Source organism: Rutidosis leptorrhynchoides, unplaced genomic scaffold, assembly GCF_046630445.1.
Source record: "Rutidosis leptorrhynchoides isolate AG116_Rl617_1_P2 unplaced genomic scaffold, CSIRO_AGI_Rlap_v1 contig414, whole genome shotgun sequence".
In the NCBI taxonomy this organism is placed as follows: Eukaryota; Viridiplantae; Streptophyta; class Magnoliopsida; order Asterales; family Asteraceae; genus Rutidosis; species Rutidosis leptorrhynchoides.
The window spans coordinates 39317-59413 of NW_027266647.1; the positions used below are offsets into that span (position 1 = coordinate 39317).

Here is a 20097-nt window from a genome sequence, read left to right on the forward strand (position 1 = left end):
CTTGTATTGGAATATGCATTAGCAGATCGGAGTTGACACTTTATTTAGAGCCCATGTAGAATGCTGTTAAATTTATATCAAATTTTATTTTATTTTGAAACATAAGATATGTCCGTTTTAATTAATAATAGGAAAAAGTATAGCAGATTTTTATTAAAAATAATAGTTTAATAAAAAAATTTGAAAAAAAATAATATATATTTTAATTTGATTAGGAATAATTTTTTTAGCAATATGTCCGTTTGAATAGGAAAAAAAGAAGATGTACCCATTTTAATTAGGAATGAGAAAAAAGAATATAATGGATTTTAATTAAGGAAAATTTTTAAATAAGAAAATTAGAAAAAAAATATAATGAATTATAATTTTATGAGGAATATATTTTTATTGTGTTTTGATTTCCTAATTAGAATAGAAAAAATTATAGACTTAAAATTTTAATTTGAAACCTAATTAAACTTAAAGTTCTAAATAAAAAATATAGTTTAATAAAAAATTTAGAAAAAATAATATATTATATTGTTTGGTTAGGAATAATTTTTGTAACAATAAGTCCGCTTGAATGGGAAAAAAAAAGATGCTTTTAGGAATAGAAAATAAATTTTTAATAGAAAATTTTTTTAATAAAAAAAAGAAAAAATATAATGTATTATAATTTTATTAGGATTTTTTAGAATAATGGATAAGAAATTGATTAGAAATAAAACTATTATATTAAGAAAAAGTAATTGGTAGAATTTTATTAGGAATCATTATGTTTTTATTGTATTTTGATTTTCTAATTAAAAAAGAAAAAAAAATATCATTGACTTAAAATTGTAACTTAAACCTAATTAAACTCAAAATTTATATATATATATATATATTAAATTACTATTCATTAATAAAACGCCATGTATCGGATGTTGATTTGATAATAAAATTTGCAATTAAATTACACTTGAGATAAATTAAAAAAGTCTCTCTAGATATAACATTCCATTTTGCACGCCATTCTTTTATCATTTAAATTTATCCATATTCATATTTCAGTACAGCTCCTCTCTCTATTGGGCGTGTGACTATTGCCAGGTGGATTTTTCTAAATCCAAGGATTCAAATCTTTTAATCATTATTATACCTTTTTATAATAAACAAAATTATTCTAAAAAGTTAAAAGAATAAAAATTATCCATGTATAGCCTACTATGTGACATAAATCATTGTGTGACATAAACCATAACAATTAATCTCAAAATACGTAGAAAAATAAAAACAAATTTTCTTCACAAAATTAAATTAAAATTTTTAATTGTAAATTAGCATACTATTCGACATAAACTAGAAAAATAGACGATGAAATCGAATTGAATTTCTGATGCAATTGTAAATCACTTTCTATAAACTAACTATACCTCCAAATGAACTGCTTTTCACTTCATCTCCAAGTTTTCGATAGCTTTTCACTCGATCTCCAAAGTTAATCTACCTGTCATAAAATTATAAATACATAATCAAGTTAAACATTTTAAATTAATATCAGTTTCTTCTTTTTTGAAAGTAATTAATATCAGCTTCTCTAAGGAATTTGAAAGGAAGAAAATAACACATGTATCTATATAAAAAAGTAATAAATTTCATATATGATCTTTCATCGTCAGTCATGCTAAGAATACCACCAGAAGGTTCGATCGTGAATTTCGGTTTGCTTGGAAATGAGCGGATGTCATGGCCAACACTTCTACAATGTCTGCATTTTCTTTTCAACCTATTCAAACCCGAATGATTTCTTTTTGTTGACGTTGTCCCTTCCTTCTCTTTGAACATGAACCTTTTTGAGAGACAATAGTTGGTTTTGAAAATAACGGAATTGGATTACCGACAAGTTTAGAGATTGCATCAACAACCATTTCCTTTTGAACGACGGGCCATTTTGTGAAACTATCTTGAAGTTTATGAGATAACTGTGACAGCCCGCATTGTAAAAAGCTACGTGAGAATTGATGTGTTATAGTAAATGATTTGAACTATCCATACCAAGAAGTTGCAACTTCTTTTCGGTAGCCCATCGATAGAAACTCCACGGTTAAGCGTGCTCAACTTGGAGTAGTCGAGGATGGGTGACCTCTTGGAAGTTTCTCGAAATTTCCCAGGAGCGTGCGAGTGAGGACAAAGCACGCTGGAAAGGCGTGTGTTGGTCTGTGGAGACAGTCTTGTCGATTCTGTGGCGACGCCGTGCCACCGGTGCTCGTGCCCGGTAAGAATGGCCACAACACTAGGGGGAGCCGGGTCGTTACAATAACTCGCTAAAATTCTCATCTACAGTCATTCCCTTGTAAAAAGATGTCACTTACCTGGTATCGATTCTCCATTGCGGGTGTATACAAGAAATAGGAAGAAATCCCCCTTTCCATTTCATAATCTCATGTGCATAAGGAATGCCCATCGTCGATGAAAAGTTACCAGAACATACAAGGTTCATTGTCCTATCTCTGCTCATTTCATATTGTATGTATATTTCATTCATGGCAAACATTGAGACTTTCGTAACTATGTCCTTAAATAACATGATATTGCAATTGTGCGGAACTCGAAGTCTTTGATCGGAGAGCTTAGTTTTAAGCTCTTGAAATTCGTGAGCTATTGCAAGGCATATTTTGTCTTTCACTTCACGAAAATCACCTGTTGAAACTTGTATATTGCTTTAATTTGGCATGCGCTCCTTCCGCTCTTGAGGAAGCACTATCTCCAAAGTGAGGATGTTTTGTTGTCCATGCATACACAAAGTACTCTTTAAATGGAACCCATGTCCTACAAATATAGCTGATCATTTCTTCTTTCCCCTTATAAATTTCTTTGAGCAGTTTCCAATTTCGATTAAAATCATCAGAAGATCAAGAATCTACCATACCTATCCAAGAAGATAAAAAAATATCCCATTCCTCATTTGAGTCAAAATGGCGCTTGCAATTTGTCAATATATTTTTCTCTATATGCCACACACAAAGAAGGTTAGTAGCCTTTGGAAAAAAAATATCTATAGCATTCATCAATGCTAACTCAAGATCAGTAACAATGACTGAAAGTTGACAATCAGGACCAAGCACCTCCCTAGATATTTTTAAATCCCATACATAATCTTCTTCTCTTTTTTTTGCCATGAAAGTGAAACAAAAAATAAAAGCTTGAGCTAGAGCATGATACTCCAATTATGTCTAGTAGAGGCATGTTATATTTATTGGTCTTATATGTACAATCCATAATAAAAACATTTGAATTTTTTTTCGAAGAGAACAATAGAAGTTGGATGAGCAATGAAAAGATGAGTTATGCGATCTTCCTCGTTGTGCATAATATTATATATGAACTCACTTTTTCCAAGTTCTTCAAATAATGCATGGATATTATTACGATCTCCCAAATTGTCCTTCTTTATTTTCTGCTTAGCATCGTATATTGTTTTATTTGTCGCCAACAAACTTGGATTCTCTTTCCTTCGTGAAGAAATTAATTGCCGTGATGCAGTTCCAGAACTAGTCATTTCTCCAACCCTTTTCGTTTCTTCTTCGGACAAACGGCGACAAGAAGGATGTTCCAACATATCACTAGATGCTTCATGATTGTGCGTCATATTTTTAAGCTGTAGCAACCAAGTGCCATTATGTTGTTTCTTTCATACAACTTGAAAAGGACAATTTATAAGACGACTTGAATTTTTCCTTTTTCGAAGTTCCGGAAACATTATTCCTGTTTCTATAAGAACCTCCTCTGTCGCAACCAATTTGTACATATTCATTTTATTTTGAGCTCTTAACTGAAGTAGCATAATCTCTTTCTACACAATTTTTTTTCATTTCTTTGAGAAGTTCTTCTCTACTTTCGAACGATTTTTTAGACATATAATTTGTTTCTTGTACCATGTCTGGAGTTTAACCTTCTTCAATTTGTTCATTCCACATAAAATATGTAAAATTTTTTATCAAATAATACCCTTTTAATAGTTACATAACAAACCGTAATCAAAAATACAAAACGAGTTTGAAGAACAAAGAACACAATAATATAAACCTAAGTTAATGATTTTCTAATCAGAATAATAATAAAAAAGTGCGCGTCATGTAACGATTTTTATCCGAATAAGAAAGTAGAAAGAAAAACCACAATTGAATTTTAATTGGAATATTGTGTAGAGTTGATCACACCTGCGGCAACATAATGCCAAATCAAAGAAACTAGACCAAAGAGCGTGCGTTGCACGGGCCAAGTGTATTCAAGGAAATGTCTCATTTTCTCATCTGATAATACCACAGCTCCTTATCTCATTTGCTTGAGCTTAATTGTCGATTTTTTAATGATAAATTGAATTGTCGATTACATACATCTCCAACACTTTTGAAATATTGTTACAATTGTCATTATCAATAGAGGCATTTCTCATAAAAAAAATCAGTAGAGGAGTTAATTATTGTATAGAAGTCTACGACTTGGAACATAAGTCTGTAATCTTATAGATAATAGAGAGATTTTTGAAATAAAATCAAAATAATTATAATTAATATAAATTCAAAATAATTTTTTTATATATAATATTTGACATAAATTTAATGTTTAATTCAAATAATTATTATATAATTTTTTATAATATATATTTAAATTATTTATTTTTAAAAATACGGACTTTCCTAGTTTGTATAAATATGCATCCATTATATTGAATACAACCACAGAAAATTAATCGAACTACCTATTCTATCTATTTAATTCAAGCCAAAATACCTACATTACATAGAACTCCAAGGATATTAACACAAAACTAAAATTAGAATTCAATCTAATAACACTTGTAGTAATATAGTTAAGAATGGTGGTCGGTTTGCCACTCCATTTCTTGTTTTAATTTCAACCCTCCTTACAAATTCCATGTCCAAAAACATCATTCAATACAGCAAATACACTGGAAAGTGCTCGACGGTGTTTCCTTCCTAGATATGAGCATCCCATTTTCTACATCCATACGCCTCTAAATGTTCAACCTCGAGAGTCTGTTGCTACGCTATTGCCTCTCTGCTATGAAATTAAATATAAAAGAAACCCTGACATCGATAACTAATTCGCAAAATCTAACATAATTGAAGATGAGATTTAACTTTTTAAAAGGATAGCTTCCATCAGATATATGTTTGCTTAATTTCTCGATTGAAGAATCTAACGACCCTACAATAATCAATTGAACCCAGGTCAAGCTTATACTAATCGGGAAGGGTGCAATATTTATAATCATTAAGATGACATAAATATGAGAAATGTTAGAAAATGGCATTATTTCAGTCGCAAAACTTTGATCAAAACAATCTGCAGAACAAACAAATGTGCTCATATTACTATTCTAACAGTAGTGAGAGAGACTGATTCCTTTTAATCTATCTGCCGAAACATGGTGAAATGAATGAACGAATGAGACGATAAACAACCAAATAGAATAAATTGCAGCAAGTGCATGTGAAAAACCAAATCTAATAAGAGACATTATGAAGAAAAACATCATTCTTCTTATATACTTAAGATCTAGATCTTGACTAAGTCACAACATTGCAGACTGCCAAAGTAATAACATGGATAAGCTACTATGTGAAAATTGCAAGGGTAATAATATGAACATGATTATGTTATTATGTTATATAGTCTAATTATTATAACGACTTTGGTACAGACAAAACTTTGAAGTCACTATTAGCAGAATTGCCAAATATACCATTGTTTCAGACGCCATCGTGTTTAAAAACGAAGCCTCGGCTATTAGATCCTCCATATTAGCCTTTCGGTCAGCACATTATTTTTTTCCTTCGAAGACCTACGAAAATGAATAAATTAGAGTGATTTAAAAAAGTGAGTTCTGGAATGATTTTCACAATATAAATAAAAATTGATACATAACCACAAAGTAATGAGTGGTACTAAAAGGCCAACAATTGGTTGTTCTCTATGTTTTAATTCAAATATAGGACACGGACATGCCACCAGGGAGTAGTACTAAAAATGTATATTCTTTCAAATTGATCAAAGTGCAATTGCGAAATTGGAAGAAAAGGAACACAAAGAGCAAATGATATGTCACATGAAGAGAAAAACATGCTAAACCCTAAACCCTAAATAAATAAGCAAACTCATAATATATGGATGTGAACATTGCAACTGGAAGCTTAACTTATCCCATAAATTTATCAAATTTTAGTTGAGACAATGATTTCAAAGTTACCTGGATGAAGTAAACTCCCACTTCAGAGCAAGCATTTTCAAGATTCCTTGATTAACAGCTGGAGGAATTAGTTCCTACAAACAACCCATCTAAGCATTAGAACACATCCCAGTAAAAATAATACTTCAAAATTACATAGATAGGATCTTCAGGAAGCCTATTACCAAATAAAAAAAGGCCAACAATTGGTTATTCTCTACGTTTTTAATTCAGATACAGGACACGAACATTCCTCCAGCAAAAGCACTAGCACAAAAAAAAGGACCATTTTAAATGGAACAAAGTTCAATTACAAAGTAGGCGGAAAAGGAGCACAAGAAGCAAATGGTATGAAACACAAAGTCATAGCTGAGTCTCATTAAAAGACTATACAATTATATATAATAATAAATAGAGTTAGAAAGTGAACCTAGATCATGCATCATCATTTGCAATGAAGTTAGGCGGTCATTTTTATCCCCTCTACGGGAGATTAAGCGAGCTAGACGCCGTAGCCTTGCTAGCTTTCTAGTCAGTAGACGCAACGATAAATCCGATTGAATCTGGACATTCAAATCAAGACATTATAAGTATGAATAGAGGATAAAAAACCACATGAAGAAGGAACACACGCCTGTAAGATAGCTTGGATGAAACTTTAGCGTGGATTAATCAATTAAATTGAGCATATACATCATTATTTAAAATTGAAAGCTAAGAGAATCATCATTAGCGTGGCCCATCATTATACTGGTGAAAACTTAGAACCATCATTAGAAAAGTAGAGGCCTTTAACTCCTTCAGAGTGACCCATGTAAGTTCTCAAACAGTTTTCGAATTGGAAACATCCCAAATTTTACCAGTAAAATGGATATTCCTTCATTTAAATACATTCATGCTCATATGAATTTAATGTACATTTTCTTAAAGCTCAAATTCTTAACATAGGAAATTGACCATAAATGAACCATGGCAGATGGAACGGAGAAACAAAAGCACTAAAACAGAGTTACGAATTTCAGGCCCCATCTCACATTTGGAGCATGACAAATACTTAAAACTCATAGAAATGGCAAAATATACACTATGCAGCACAACTCGAACATTTCGAAGTCGATCAAAAAAGGCGTTGTAGATTACTGATACAGTACATGTATCCTAAGGACATGGACCTAATAAATAATATCCATCATAAATTCTCAAGTTAAGAAAGGGAGAAGTTCGAGCAAATTTACTCACCTACCAGACGGATTTCAGCAGAATCTCTCGGGAAACAATCCAATCTGCAAAGAAGAGAACGATATTGAAAGATTCAATTTAAGATCAAACAAATACTCAAATGATAAAATATATTTTGAAAGTTTTTACCGCTTGAAAGATATTAAAACGATATTGACATGTTTTTTCTTCAATACCAGTCTTCCCCCCTCCTTCAGTGCCAACCTGTTGCTGCACAAATTTAAAATTTGAGAAGCTGAGAACACCATGAAAGTATAAGCTCAATGAATCGGGATAAGAAAATAAACTTCACCTACAGTAATGATGGCACTTTACAGGGAGTTCCGATCGACACGTTGACCAACCAATCTGCAAAGAAGAGAACGATATTGAAAGATTCAATTTAAGATCAAACAAATACTCAAATGATAAAATATATTTTGAAAGTTTTTACCGCTTGAAAGATATTAAAACGATATTGACATGTTTTTTCTTCAATACCAGTCTTCCCCCCTCCTTCAGTGCCAACCTGTTGCTGCACAAATTTAAAATTTGAGAAGCTGAGAACACCATGAAAGTATAAGCTCAATGAATCGGGATAAGAAAATAAACTTCACCTACAGTAACGATGGCACTTTACAGGGAGTCCCGATCGACACGTTGACCAACCTATTCATGTGTTCAGAAACGTGATGCCAATTCTTTTGATCTGGACAAAGGCGCCTGGATCCAGCACTTGCAAATCCCTCAGCAAATTTCAGATAGAAACCTGATAAAATTGAGAGCAATATGTGGAAACCCGACACGGAATCGAGCATGTAGAGGACAGAGAGTGAAAGGTAGGCTGACGTGTAAGCTGACAAGTAATCCAAATAGTTGAGTTGTCAATCACTCACAACTTGTCTTCAACTATTATATATATTATAATAGATTATTTGAATTCTACGAGCTTTTGGAGGATTATTTTGGATTAATTAATACCAATTAATATAGAACTGGAAGTCTAAAAAAAAAATCTATTTTTTCGGGCTTTTTGAATAATTTTATAGGATGTGTTTATTAGAGAAGGGTATAATAGTCAAAAAATAATTTAAAAAATGAATCCCTTGGATTTAGAAAAATCCCCCTTGGTAATAGTCCCACCCCTCTCTTGGCTCTCTATTACTTGTGTTATTAAAAGAATTAATTACTTTTGTTGTGGAATGCTTTATTGAACGACAGGACGAGAATAGATATTTGGTGATGTTTTCAAGTCTCGAACAACTCAGTCTCTTGCAATATCAGGCTCAATTATTCTTTTTATGTAGTATTATTGTTCATTAGTCTTACTTTTTCTTTTAATTATATTATTGATTGTATTTATATAAATATGTCTAATAGAAATCAAGAATCAGGATATTCAAAACTTTTAAAGAAAAGAAAAAAAAAGCCCAAACTTTAACAGAATCTCAAAAAAGAGTTTTAAAAAAAAATTTAATTCAAAAAAAAAATTAATGAAAATGAACAAGCCAATAATATAGTGAATGAATTAAATGACACAAATGTACAAGAAGATAGTAAGCGATCCTAATATAAATATGGATAACAATCAATTTGTAAAAAAATCCAATAATAAAGTTGATAAAAATATATATGATTCAAGTCAAGGGACTAATATAAATACAAATTTAATAGATTTATTAGTTGATAAAGGACATTCATAGCTTGAAAAAGGACCCACTAAAATTATGGATCTAAAATTTCGAAGAGACAAATTTAATAGACATTTTTTCACAACATATTATGTTTAAAAAATGCCAAATAAAGAAAAACATGAAAGAAAATGGTTGATTTATTCTAAGAATTTAGATAAAGTGAAGATTTAGATAAAGTGTTTTGTTTTTATAGTAAATTGTTTACTTCAATGTCAAAATCGATTAAATTAGCTAATGAAGGAAGTAGTGATTGGAAATCTTGACAGTAAAAGCAAAAGAACATGAAACAAACAATGAACATATTACTAACATGAACTCTTGGATGGAATTAGAAAAAAGATTATTAAAAAAATAAAACAATTGATAAGGATGTTCAAGAACTAATTAATAGAAGTAGACAATATTGGAAACAAGTACTATCAAGAATTATTGGTGTGGTCAAAACTCTTAGTAAAGATAATTTGGCACTTAGGGGAGAAAATGAAAAATTTATGAAAAAAATAATGGTAATTTCTTAGCTCTAATCGAAATGATCCCTGAGTTTGATCCGGTTATGTAAGAACATATTCGACGTATTAAAGATAAAGAAATTCATAATCATTATCTTGGACATAGAATATAAAATGAATTAATAAACTTATTAGCACTTAAAGCAAAAAATAAAATAATTAATAAGACAACCTATATACAGTGCAAGGGATCCAACAAAAAGCCCAATGCAAACAAAAATGCATGCTGGGTCTTCATCGAGAAGTCTTTGCAGATGAAGAGATGTCAAAGAGGCTTCTTAGTAAAATTTTAGAAGCAACATATTTTTTCCATTATACTTGATTGTACACTGATATAAATCATCAAGAACAAATGTCTTTTGTAGTGAGAATTGTAGATATTTATGAAGAACCAATAAAAGTAACCAAATATTTTTTAAACTTTTTAAAAGTATATGATATAACCGAAAAAGGTATTTTTGAAGATATTTTAGATGAAATTAAAAATATTGGACTTGATATAGATAATTTAAGAGGACAAGGATATGATAAAGGGTCAAATATGAAAGGAAAACTTCAATGAGTTCAAAAGATGTTTCTAGATTTAAATCCAAAATCATGTGGAGTTCATAATTTAAGTTTATTAATATGTGACATGGCTAATTCTTGTACAAAAGTAATATCATTTTTTTTTGGAGTAATACAACGTATTTATACATTATTGGCCTCTTCTACCAAAAGATGGAAAATTTTAAAAGATTTTATACCTTCTTTAACATAAAAATCATTATCACAAACACGTTAGGAAAGTTGTATTGAAAGTGTTAAGGATATTAAATTTCAAACACTAGAAATAAGAGAAGTTTTATTAAAATTAGTTGAAATTAGTGAAGATGCAAATGTTAAAAGTGAAGCTAATTGTTTGGTAGCATATGAACTTGAAAATTTTGAGTTTTTATTAGGCATGACTATTTGGTATGATGTGTTGTTTACTCTATTGACATGCTTAATTCAGCGAGCAAAAGTTTACAATCAAAAGATATGTATATTGACATTGCGATAAAGTAACTTAAGATTCTTTTTTTTTAAAAAAAAATATAGAGAAGAAGGATTTACGAAAGCTATGATCCCCGCTAAAGTAATTGCATATGAATATTGAGCCTAAATTTCGTGAAAAACGTATTGTCATAAAAAAAATTGATGAAAGTGATTTAAATGATACAACAAAAACTCTTGAAGAATCTTTTAAAACATAGTATTTATTATACATAATAGATCAAGTCATTGTTTCACTCCAAGAAAGATTTGAAGAATTTAAAATTTATGAGGATATTTTTGGTTTTTTATTTAGTACACAAAAATTAAAATCTTTAAATTGTGAGGATTTAGAAACATATTGTTGTAACCTAGAGGGTTTTTTAAAAAATAATAATCATTCTGATATTGATGGTAAAGATTTTTTTTCTGAATTAAAATTATTAAGAGAATTTATACAAAAAAAACATAGTACCCTAATTGACATACTTAATAAGATTAAAAAATTCAATGCTTTCCCAAATGCTTATATTGTTTATAGAATAATGTTAACGATTCCCGTAATTGTTGCATCAGGTGAAATGAGTTTTTCAAAATTAAAATTAATAAAATCTTATTTGAGGTCACAAGAGAGGTTAAATAAATTAGCTATATTATCGATTGAAAAGGAGATGTTAGACGAACTTGATTATAAAACTTTAATTCATACTTTTCCATCACAAAAAGCTAGAAAAATAAAATTTTGATGTATATTTTTTTTTGATTTTATATGTATATTTTTTACTCTTATTTTGTTTTAATAAAATTAATCAATAAATCCCCATTTTTTAACTCCATCGATGTTGATCCTAAGTCTGGATGAAAAAGTAGGAAGGTTCAAAAAATTGACGGACTACATAAAAAAATTATGGATAAGACTCCATATTTTATCTCTCCTAGGACCTAAAATTTGTTGGACCGACTCTACACCCTTGATCCTTATTTCAACAAAATGCGAAACGTTATAGCAGTGGAGAGCACGCGTCTGTAATACCCAAAAATCTAATTTATTTATTTAGACTATGAGTGAAGGAAATATGAAAATATTATGCATTCTAATCTAAGAGTATGCATACATTGCATTTCATAGCATAATGCATATATATATATATGTGTGTGTGTCTGTATGTATGTATGCATACACGTGAAATTGAATTTGTTGTTGGAATCATTTCGAACTGTAGTCTTGTTGGAATCATTCCGAGTTGTAGGCTTATTGGAGTCGTTTCGTGGTGTAGGCTTGTTGGATACTGATTTTGTGTTGTAGGCTTATAGGATATATGTATAAATAGATACATAATAGGGCGTCTATGTGTCTTTGTGTGTAAATAATAATAATAATAATAAAATAAAAAACTATGTTAGGGACTCAAATAAATTATTATAGGGATCTAAAAGTGTGTAGAGTAAGGATTAGAAAAGAAAATTATCTTTTATATATTAGAGTGAGATCGAGAAGTCTCTGGAGGAAAAACACAAAGATTGAAACAGACCTAAAGAGAGGGATAGAGAGGGTGAAAAAAAAAACAGAGAAGAATAGAATCGGTGGCAAGCAACAATTTGAGAAGTTTAATTTCAAGTTAGGAGACAAATTTTTTGTCAGTATCTCACATATTTTTATTTTAATTAATTTCTGTAATGTATTTGTGATTTGATAATTAAAAGAATATAAATAGTTGTAATTATTTTAGGAATTTAGTTTTTCTTATAGATCTTGTCATTAACTGATTTAGTTTAAAGGAAACACACATAAATTTATTTTTGTTCTTGCGGATATCCTGTTTATCTAGAGTATTTGGATATATGTAAATGTAGATTAATGCTAAGTGTTATATATTTTCATGAAGATTATATGTGTTTATTTTGAGTTGTTTCAAATAGTATGTCAGATTGAACAATGGAGATTGAGCTATGAATTTTATAAGAGGGTCATATTAAAAAGTGTGAAATCTGTAATTACCATATTTACAAAATTTATAGTAAACTGGTCTAGTAAAAATTAGATTTGAGTGAGGTTTCATTATCAGAGTTTTGAACATATACATTGTTAAATGTTGGGTATATAAACTCACTGAAGTGTCATGCCTTATGAATGTGCAATGTTCTAAAATTTGTATGTGCATTCAATTAGTGCATGCATTGAGCATTTTCATGCATTCTGAGCATGTCATATAGATTTTTTTTAGAAATATACATTTAGTATTGAACAATTCTATAACGATTTATATTATTCTAGGGGATATAGAGAATGCAAAGGATCAGGAGTAAGCCGATCGAGTAATATTAGCGTTTGCGGAGAGGTAAGTATCGATTATAAGATACACTAATGTGTTGGCTTTCTAATAGACCATACCATCATGGTCGATATTTGAAACTATCTTCTTTGAACGGGTATTGTCGATTATTCGAATGTGTTTGAGAAACCATACTATCAATTTGGGTTAAAGGGGAAGTATTTAAAATTTTGATATTCATCTTATGGTGGCATTTTGGAAAAAAAAAACTATTTATAACAATCTCCTCATTCCTGCAATTGAATTTCTTATTGAAATAGTTTTCAAAACTTTCTTTGATATATGAGTTTCGGGTTGGATTAATGAAATATGAGTTTAAGGTTATGGAACTCGGCTCGGTTAGATTATATTGGCATATGTGAAGGTTACGGCCGTATACCTAGATTTTTAGGACTATCAACCATTGGGTCCTCGTCACTCCTACCGTTTGAGGGTAGTGTGACTATCGCTCCTACCCGCTTGAGGGTAGTGCGATCATATTATTGTACCTCATGTTCGAGGGAACACGTGCCAACCGACCGATACTCAAAGAAATGCTTAATTATTTTATTAGAAATCGATCAAAATGTGTTTATATGTATAATGGAATTGGATTTTTGGATCAACGATAATTTGGAATTTTCTTTCCATTTCGATTAAATGAAATATGTCTTGATAATGGATTTCTTTGCTCATCAAAAGTGTTGATTACAAACTTCCTTGGTTGTGTGCTTTATTGGAAAACTTTCATGTTATTGTAAATTATACTCGATACTTACTGAGTGCATAGTCACTCACTCCAAAAATTTTATTTCAGATTGTTTTGCAGTTACCAGGAATTAAACGTAAATAGAGTTATTGCTAGAAGCTTATCTTTTGAAGATTCTCCCATCTCTCCGATTTCCTTTTGGTATAGATACGCTACAATCTTTTGACCTTATATACAAGGATTGTAATTATCGATGTAATCTTATTGTCGAAATAGTCAAACTCCGTGTTGGTGTATGGTTAACACTCTAGACAAGGGAATATGAACTGTGATACCAATATATGAAAATTATTTTGGAAGTTATTTACTTGTTTTATCTTGAGACAATTGCAAAGGATTGATAAAGAATTATGGTAGCTCTTATTATCCGGTAATTAAATATTAAGTAGGCTGGTCTTAACTTACGGGATAGAAAGATTAGGACGCCGGTCACGATAGGGAGGTTTTGGATCGTGATAGCATCTTCTTAGTTAGCAGGGCCGGCCCAGTAGCTAGGCAACCAAGACCACAGCAGCCTAGGGCCTGTCAAAAAATTCATTAGCTGCCATGAAGTCAAAAGCCCAAAATAAATGTATCTAATACTAAAAAGGCCAACAATTGTTGCACGTGTATGTGCAATACTGAAATTGGGCCCAAAATAAATTGAACCAAAATAATTTGTACTTTTTTCGAATAACAACAATTGTTGTACTTGTTTGTGTAATTTGTGAATCGTGCAGTTTTTTTGGAAAAAGAAATCACAACAGATGCAATATTGTAATGAACGGAAAAAAATTAAATTTTAAATGCAACTAACAGATAAAAAAAAGTTGAATAAAAAGAAATTTTTTCCATTTTTTAAGAATTTGATTTCTAGTATATATTTCAATAGATGCTTTTATTTCCGTAGCTCAATCGATAAATGCACGTGCTTCTCTCTTTCTCAGCTCTCCATACTTTTTTTTTGAGATAGGTCTCAATACCTTTTGTTATAAAAAAGTCATTTCATTATTTGTTATGGATATAATTGGTAAAATTTTGATGGACAAGAAGATAATTATTTGGTGCTGTTATTCTCAAATCTCCAATTATTTATTATCCTTTTCAAGTTTTAATTTTTATCAGATTCTATTATTATTTGAGAAAAAAATATTAGAAGGGAGATTAAATGAATTAGTTATATTATTGATTGAAATGAGATGTTATACGAACTTGATTATAAAATTTAAAATTTTGATATTTAAATTTTTTTTAAAATTTTGTATGTATATTTATAAGTTCCCATTTATTAGCTCTATTGATGACGGTCCCATGTCCAGATGAAAAAATATGACAGTTCAATATATGTGTTGGCGAACAAAAAAAAAAAAGCCCCACTTTTTTTTCGTCTAGGGCCTCAAAAATGATTGGATCGGTCCTGTTAGTTAGTCTTGGAGTATGCGAGTGAAGGAAGAACAATATTTGAGCATCTACGACCTGAACTTGTCTACAAGGCTCACCACGAGGCCGAAAGCATCGTGATGTCAATCACTGTAGAGAGAGAAATGTCCCTTTTTGGAGAGAGAGTGTTATCTTATGAAGTGTTTATATAAGCCCTTAATTTGTAAACGACCTGCGACCTAGGAGCCGATAGTCTCTTCGACTTTGGGCTCTCTTGAACTCTAAGAAGATCAAAATCGACAGTCTTCATGCCCTCAAACTCTCATGGCCTTGTGATGGGAGTGACTCCGGCTTCGATGTCTAGAAGCCCTTATCATATCAATCATTATTCAATGATTTATTATTATCTAAAACAGTACTTTTATGTTTCTTCACGGAATGCGTGCATCCCTTTCTATGTAAACATAATTATACTAAATGTTTTCTAAATTGCTTGGAAGGACTCGGGGAGTGATGGTTTATGTCCAAAAGAGAATGAGACTCAAGAATATGAAATCCCCATGCCATGTGTGTAATCCTTTCCTAGTTGGAGGATATGATATGATCATAAATCTAATCTAAATTGAATTTTCTCACAATCATTTCTGAGATTTTCCAAAGCGCACATAGTACGGGATTAGGAATTGACCCTTAAGTCCTCTCCTCTCCGACATACATTCCTTTCGAAAGTGGGAAAAAAATGGCTCTGCAAGTTTCATAATCTTCGAGTGCTAGACAGATTTGTACTCCTCAAATCTAATCTTCTTTCAGAAGGAAACCTTCATTTGTCATCAGAGCTGCTGCACCAGTCAAGGTTTTCCTATGCATTAATCGGTCCGACCTTTTCTCTTTACATATATAAATCAACTAACCTTGTGCTGTTTCTCAATGGCAGGTTTGTAAATGTTATAATACTTGGACAAAATAAAATTACTTTTTCATCCCTGACGTCATACATGACCTCAATTTTCACCGTCGGACAAAAAAATCTCTACATTGTCATTTAGCCAATATGAGTTATTATAGCCAATCGACGTGTACGATATCGGCTAAATGAGAGATTATCTTGTCTTACGGAGTAATCGGAGGATAAAAATCGTGTGACAAGAGAGATGAAAAGTACATTTTCCCCAAAAGTCTAATCGAGTTAAATTTGGTAGTCTCCCAGGTGACTTCCGACTTGACCCACTTGACCTTTCAGATCCTGAAGGTACAGGAGGCTTCATTGAACCAAAATGGGTAGTCTATAGCAGATCATCAATGGACGTTGCGCCATGATGGGAGTTGTTCATGCAATTGCTCCACAAATCCTCAGAAAAACCGGTCTCATCCCCAGAGACCACCATTCCTTGGTTCCAGACCGGCGTGATCCCGTCGGCCTGCACATACAGTTATTGGGCTGACCCTAATATATAGTTCGTGCTCCAGATGGCACTTTTCGGTTTGCTGAGCCCCGGAGATTCCAAGACTGGGCAAATCCAGGATCGATGGGGAAACAGTACTTTTTAGGGCTAGAGAAGTACTCAGGAGGATCTGGAAATCCTATTTATCCAGGAGGGCCTTTGTTTAACCCGCTGGGATTCGTGAAAGATGACAAGTAGCCGAATGACTTGAAGCTCAAGGAAGTGAAGAATGGAAGGTTGGCTATGTCGGCGATAATGGGATTATTTATACAAGCGCTGGTATAACAGGAAAAAGGTCCTTAACGAAAACCTGCTTGATCATTTGGCTGATCCTTTCAACAACAGTGTGTTGACTATTCTCAAGTTCCACTAAATAAACTCAGTTCCTCTCTCCTGCGAATTCTGTCTTCTCTATTTTTCATCTCTTTGTAACTCACCTTGTCAGAAACAAATCTATTTTGAAGATGCCATAATCTAAATCATTCATCAAGTTAATACATTTCATAAACTAATAGTAATTCAACCATTTCAAAAAACATTCAAGACTAGCAAGCCATTGAATAAGTGAGATAAAATAACTACCAATCTAATCTGAATCTTATTCTCTAGTGTAACAGAGGCTAAATGAACCACCTGATTATGAAAGGAAAATGTAACAAAATGATAAATAATAGTATAAATATAATCTTAGAAAACATTTATCTATCAGGGTTATCAAAAAGGGACCGTCTTGGTATCGAATGATCGGATTTAAAAGGTTGCAGTTGACCGTCTTTGATTTCATTCAAGCAGCCTTTGCTGCTGGTTCATCAGCACTGGACGCTTCTAGCCTAAAGACAAAAAGTATGGAACCAAATTTAGGGGTATAAGAATGAGTTAAACTATTGGATTGTCTTTTTTGGAAACGGAGAGAAATAGAATAAGAATGAAAAGGGGAAGAATTAAGACCTTTGAATTCCTTCTCCAACTTCCATTCTGAAGAAATTTCCAATTTTCACTGGCGAACCAATTTCCTTGGACAGATTATTCAAAAGTGTCTACAGAAATACAAACCAGAATATTAATAAACTTCAATATATATGAAATTCACAGACTTCACATGAAATAACTCACTTCAAACTACATTTTTTACAACCATAAAAACCCACACGTACCTTCACGTTCAGTGTGTCGTTTACAATAAACTTCTGCTCCATTAAAACAACATCTTCATAGTATTTACGCAAACGACCTTCGACCATTTTCTCCACAGCCATCTGAGATTTGCCTGAGCTTTCTGCCTGACAAACAAAAACACAGAATCAAGTTCGGGAAACTCACAACTCTGTCAAGCAAATGACAAGGAGTTGGCTCTATCTGTATCAAAAAGAGCAAATACAACCACATTCAGATGAATACCTGTGACTTCAGAACTTCACGTTCACTCTCCAAAGCGTCGGAGGAAACTTGTTCCTTGCTCAAGAATAATGGTTTTGCTGCCACTACATGCATTGCAAGTTCTGATCCCACGCGTTGAAGAGCCTCCAGTTGAGTGTTCCCATCCTCTACTTCAAGAGATAAAAGACCAGCAATGCGACCCAGACCTATTACCACATTATTAATACTAAATGAGATGCTTTTTACTTTGTATCGTCCATTTCCAGACTATAAAAGACTCGACCTTGTAGATTTTTGTATCGAAGGCTAAATGTTCAAAACTATGGGCATTATCGAACGCTATGTGTTTATATAGAATTTATATAATTTCACACATGCGAACAAAAGAATACTTCTAAATCTTTTTGTACCTGGTAGAGGGCTTGTGTGGAGATAGGAGGAAACAACACCATTTGGAGATGAAGACATCAAGAACCCTCTTCTAAGTTTCACATTCTCCCCCATCATTGCCGCTACTTCTGTTATAGCACTTGGAACAGTGGTCTCCCCACTTATTTTTGGATGTTCAAGATTTATCTTGAGGGTCTGTTTAAAATTTAAAAAATAAATAAATAAATAGTAGTCCACTGTCAACATAGGCATTTGAGAAAATTCTGTTGATACCAAATCTATACTTATACGAACGAGAGTCAAAACAGGTGCCCAAACATGACACCCTTGAAAAATTTGTCAATTTTCAGCGGTTTTGAGTAGCTTAACATGGATACTACCTTCTTCAGTCATATACAAATCAAACATCAAAAAGTCCTACCAATTTCAAATATAGATACATTGTGTTAGAAAAAGAGAAAGATCAAGCAAAACGATAAAGCACCTCAAAATACTCAGGTCCAACGGGGAAGACCCCAGAACTCATCTGAGAAGCACTGTCAACAAGCAAAGCCTGTTTTGCTAATGATAAGGCCTGAAAGAAAATTGACAAAACAAATGTGATTGCTGCCTAAAAGCGTCTAGAACAACAAATAAATAAATAAGGGGGCAAAAGAAGAGCTAAAGACCAGAGAAAGGGAAATACTAAAGATATTTGAAAAAGAAAATTGGAAAATTAAAAAGAAAAAAGAAAAGAAAACATGTATGCGAAAAACTTCATTCCTTACCAAGTGTTGAAAAATTTCATTCCTTGCAACAAAATCAGTTTCACAATTGAGTTCAATAACAGCCACCTTGCCCTCATTCTGCGCAAAGGCAAGCAGGCCTTCAGCAGCAGTTCGTGATGACTTCTTTGACGCCAAAACCTTCCCTCTTTTCCGTAAATCTGTCTGTGCCTCCTCTGCACAAACAAAACAATGCTTGCTAATGTCAAAAAAGAAGCCGGCGAAAAAAGGAAAAAACAGAAGAAGAGGTTTTCATTTATGCTAACCAATATCCCAATTACATGCAACGAGGGCGGACTTGACGTCCTTTATTGGGGCACAAGTACGTTCCCTCAACTGCTTAATGAGGTTCATTTGCTCAGTAGAGGCTGGTGCTTGGGAACTAAATCTCTTAGAAAACAGTCCGAATAATCCAATTTTTCTGGAATTATAAGTCAGATTAGATAATAAGCTCTTGCTATCGGTAGACGAACATACAAAAGTCCTATTTCTGCTCGCCAATGTACTATAGCCATTACTGAGCCTGTTACAGAGTACCACTTCCAGAGAACGTTTCGCACTTCTACTCAATGCCATCACTCTATATTAAAAACAGAATCCAACACGCAAAAGAAAGAATGAATTAGCATACAAAGGCTAACATATAGAAAGAAAGAAAGACAAAAATGCTATCTTTCAAATTTCAACTATAACTAGCAAGACATCCGCTAACTCTATGGGTGATTTTAGTTATGAGCTAAAACTAAACATAAGGACAATGCGAAAAATGGCAACAAGTTCACTTAACTTTATTAGACAAAGTGACCAACATTGATTATGAACTGTATATTCAACAAATACCAAGGATTATAATTTATCAAAAGAATTAAAATAAGCATTCTATTACATACAAATCCACTTTGTTCAATTCAGAAAGTTGAAAACGTGATTTATTAAGCAACAGCTGCAGTATTATCAAAACTACAGACCTACAGCTGTGAAGTGTATACAATACACATCACTATGCCCCCCGATAAACAGTAATTCAATTGACAA

At 32.0% G+C, this 20097-nt stretch overlaps 1 protein-coding gene and 1 pseudogene across 1 annotated transcript; one reads left to right on the forward strand and one right to left on the reverse strand.

Annotated features, from left to right (window-relative positions):
* The first annotated feature begins 16016 nt into the window (after positions 1–16016).
* Positions 16017–16904, forward strand: LOC139883542 (chlorophyll a-b binding protein 8, chloroplastic-like; annotated as a pseudogene).
* A 411-nt stretch (positions 16905–17315) lies between these two features.
* On the reverse strand, positions 17316–19638 carry LOC139883535 (elongation factor Ts, mitochondrial). Its single transcript, XM_071867699.1, has 8 exons — positions 19329–19638; positions 19066–19238; positions 18783–18872; positions 18319–18493; positions 17930–18114; positions 17686–17811; positions 17480–17568; positions 17316–17361 (listed from the first exon to the last, which is right to left on the reverse strand). The coding sequence occupies exons 1-8, from the start codon at positions 19636–19638 to the stop codon at positions 17316–17318; spliced, it is 1194 nt and encodes a 397-aa protein (XP_071723800.1).
* Positions 19639–20097: the final 459 nt, after the last annotated feature.

What these genes read in the sequence shown, in the direction of transcription:
- LOC139883535 (XM_071867699.1), bottom strand. Translation starts at nt 19,638, where the DNA reads ATGGCATTGAGTAGAAGTGCGAAACGTTCTCTGGAAGTGGTACTCTGT. An exon ending in CCACACAAGCCCTCTACCAG is followed by an intron (nt 18,115 to 18,318) that starts GTACAAAAAGAT and finishes ATGTGGTAATAG; the next exon opens with GTCTGGGTCGCATTGCTGGT. An exon ending in GTGAAGTTCTGAAGTCACAG is followed by an intron (nt 17,812 to 17,929) that starts GTATTCATCTGA and finishes TTTGTTTGTCAG; the next exon opens with GCAGAAAGCTCAGGCAAATC.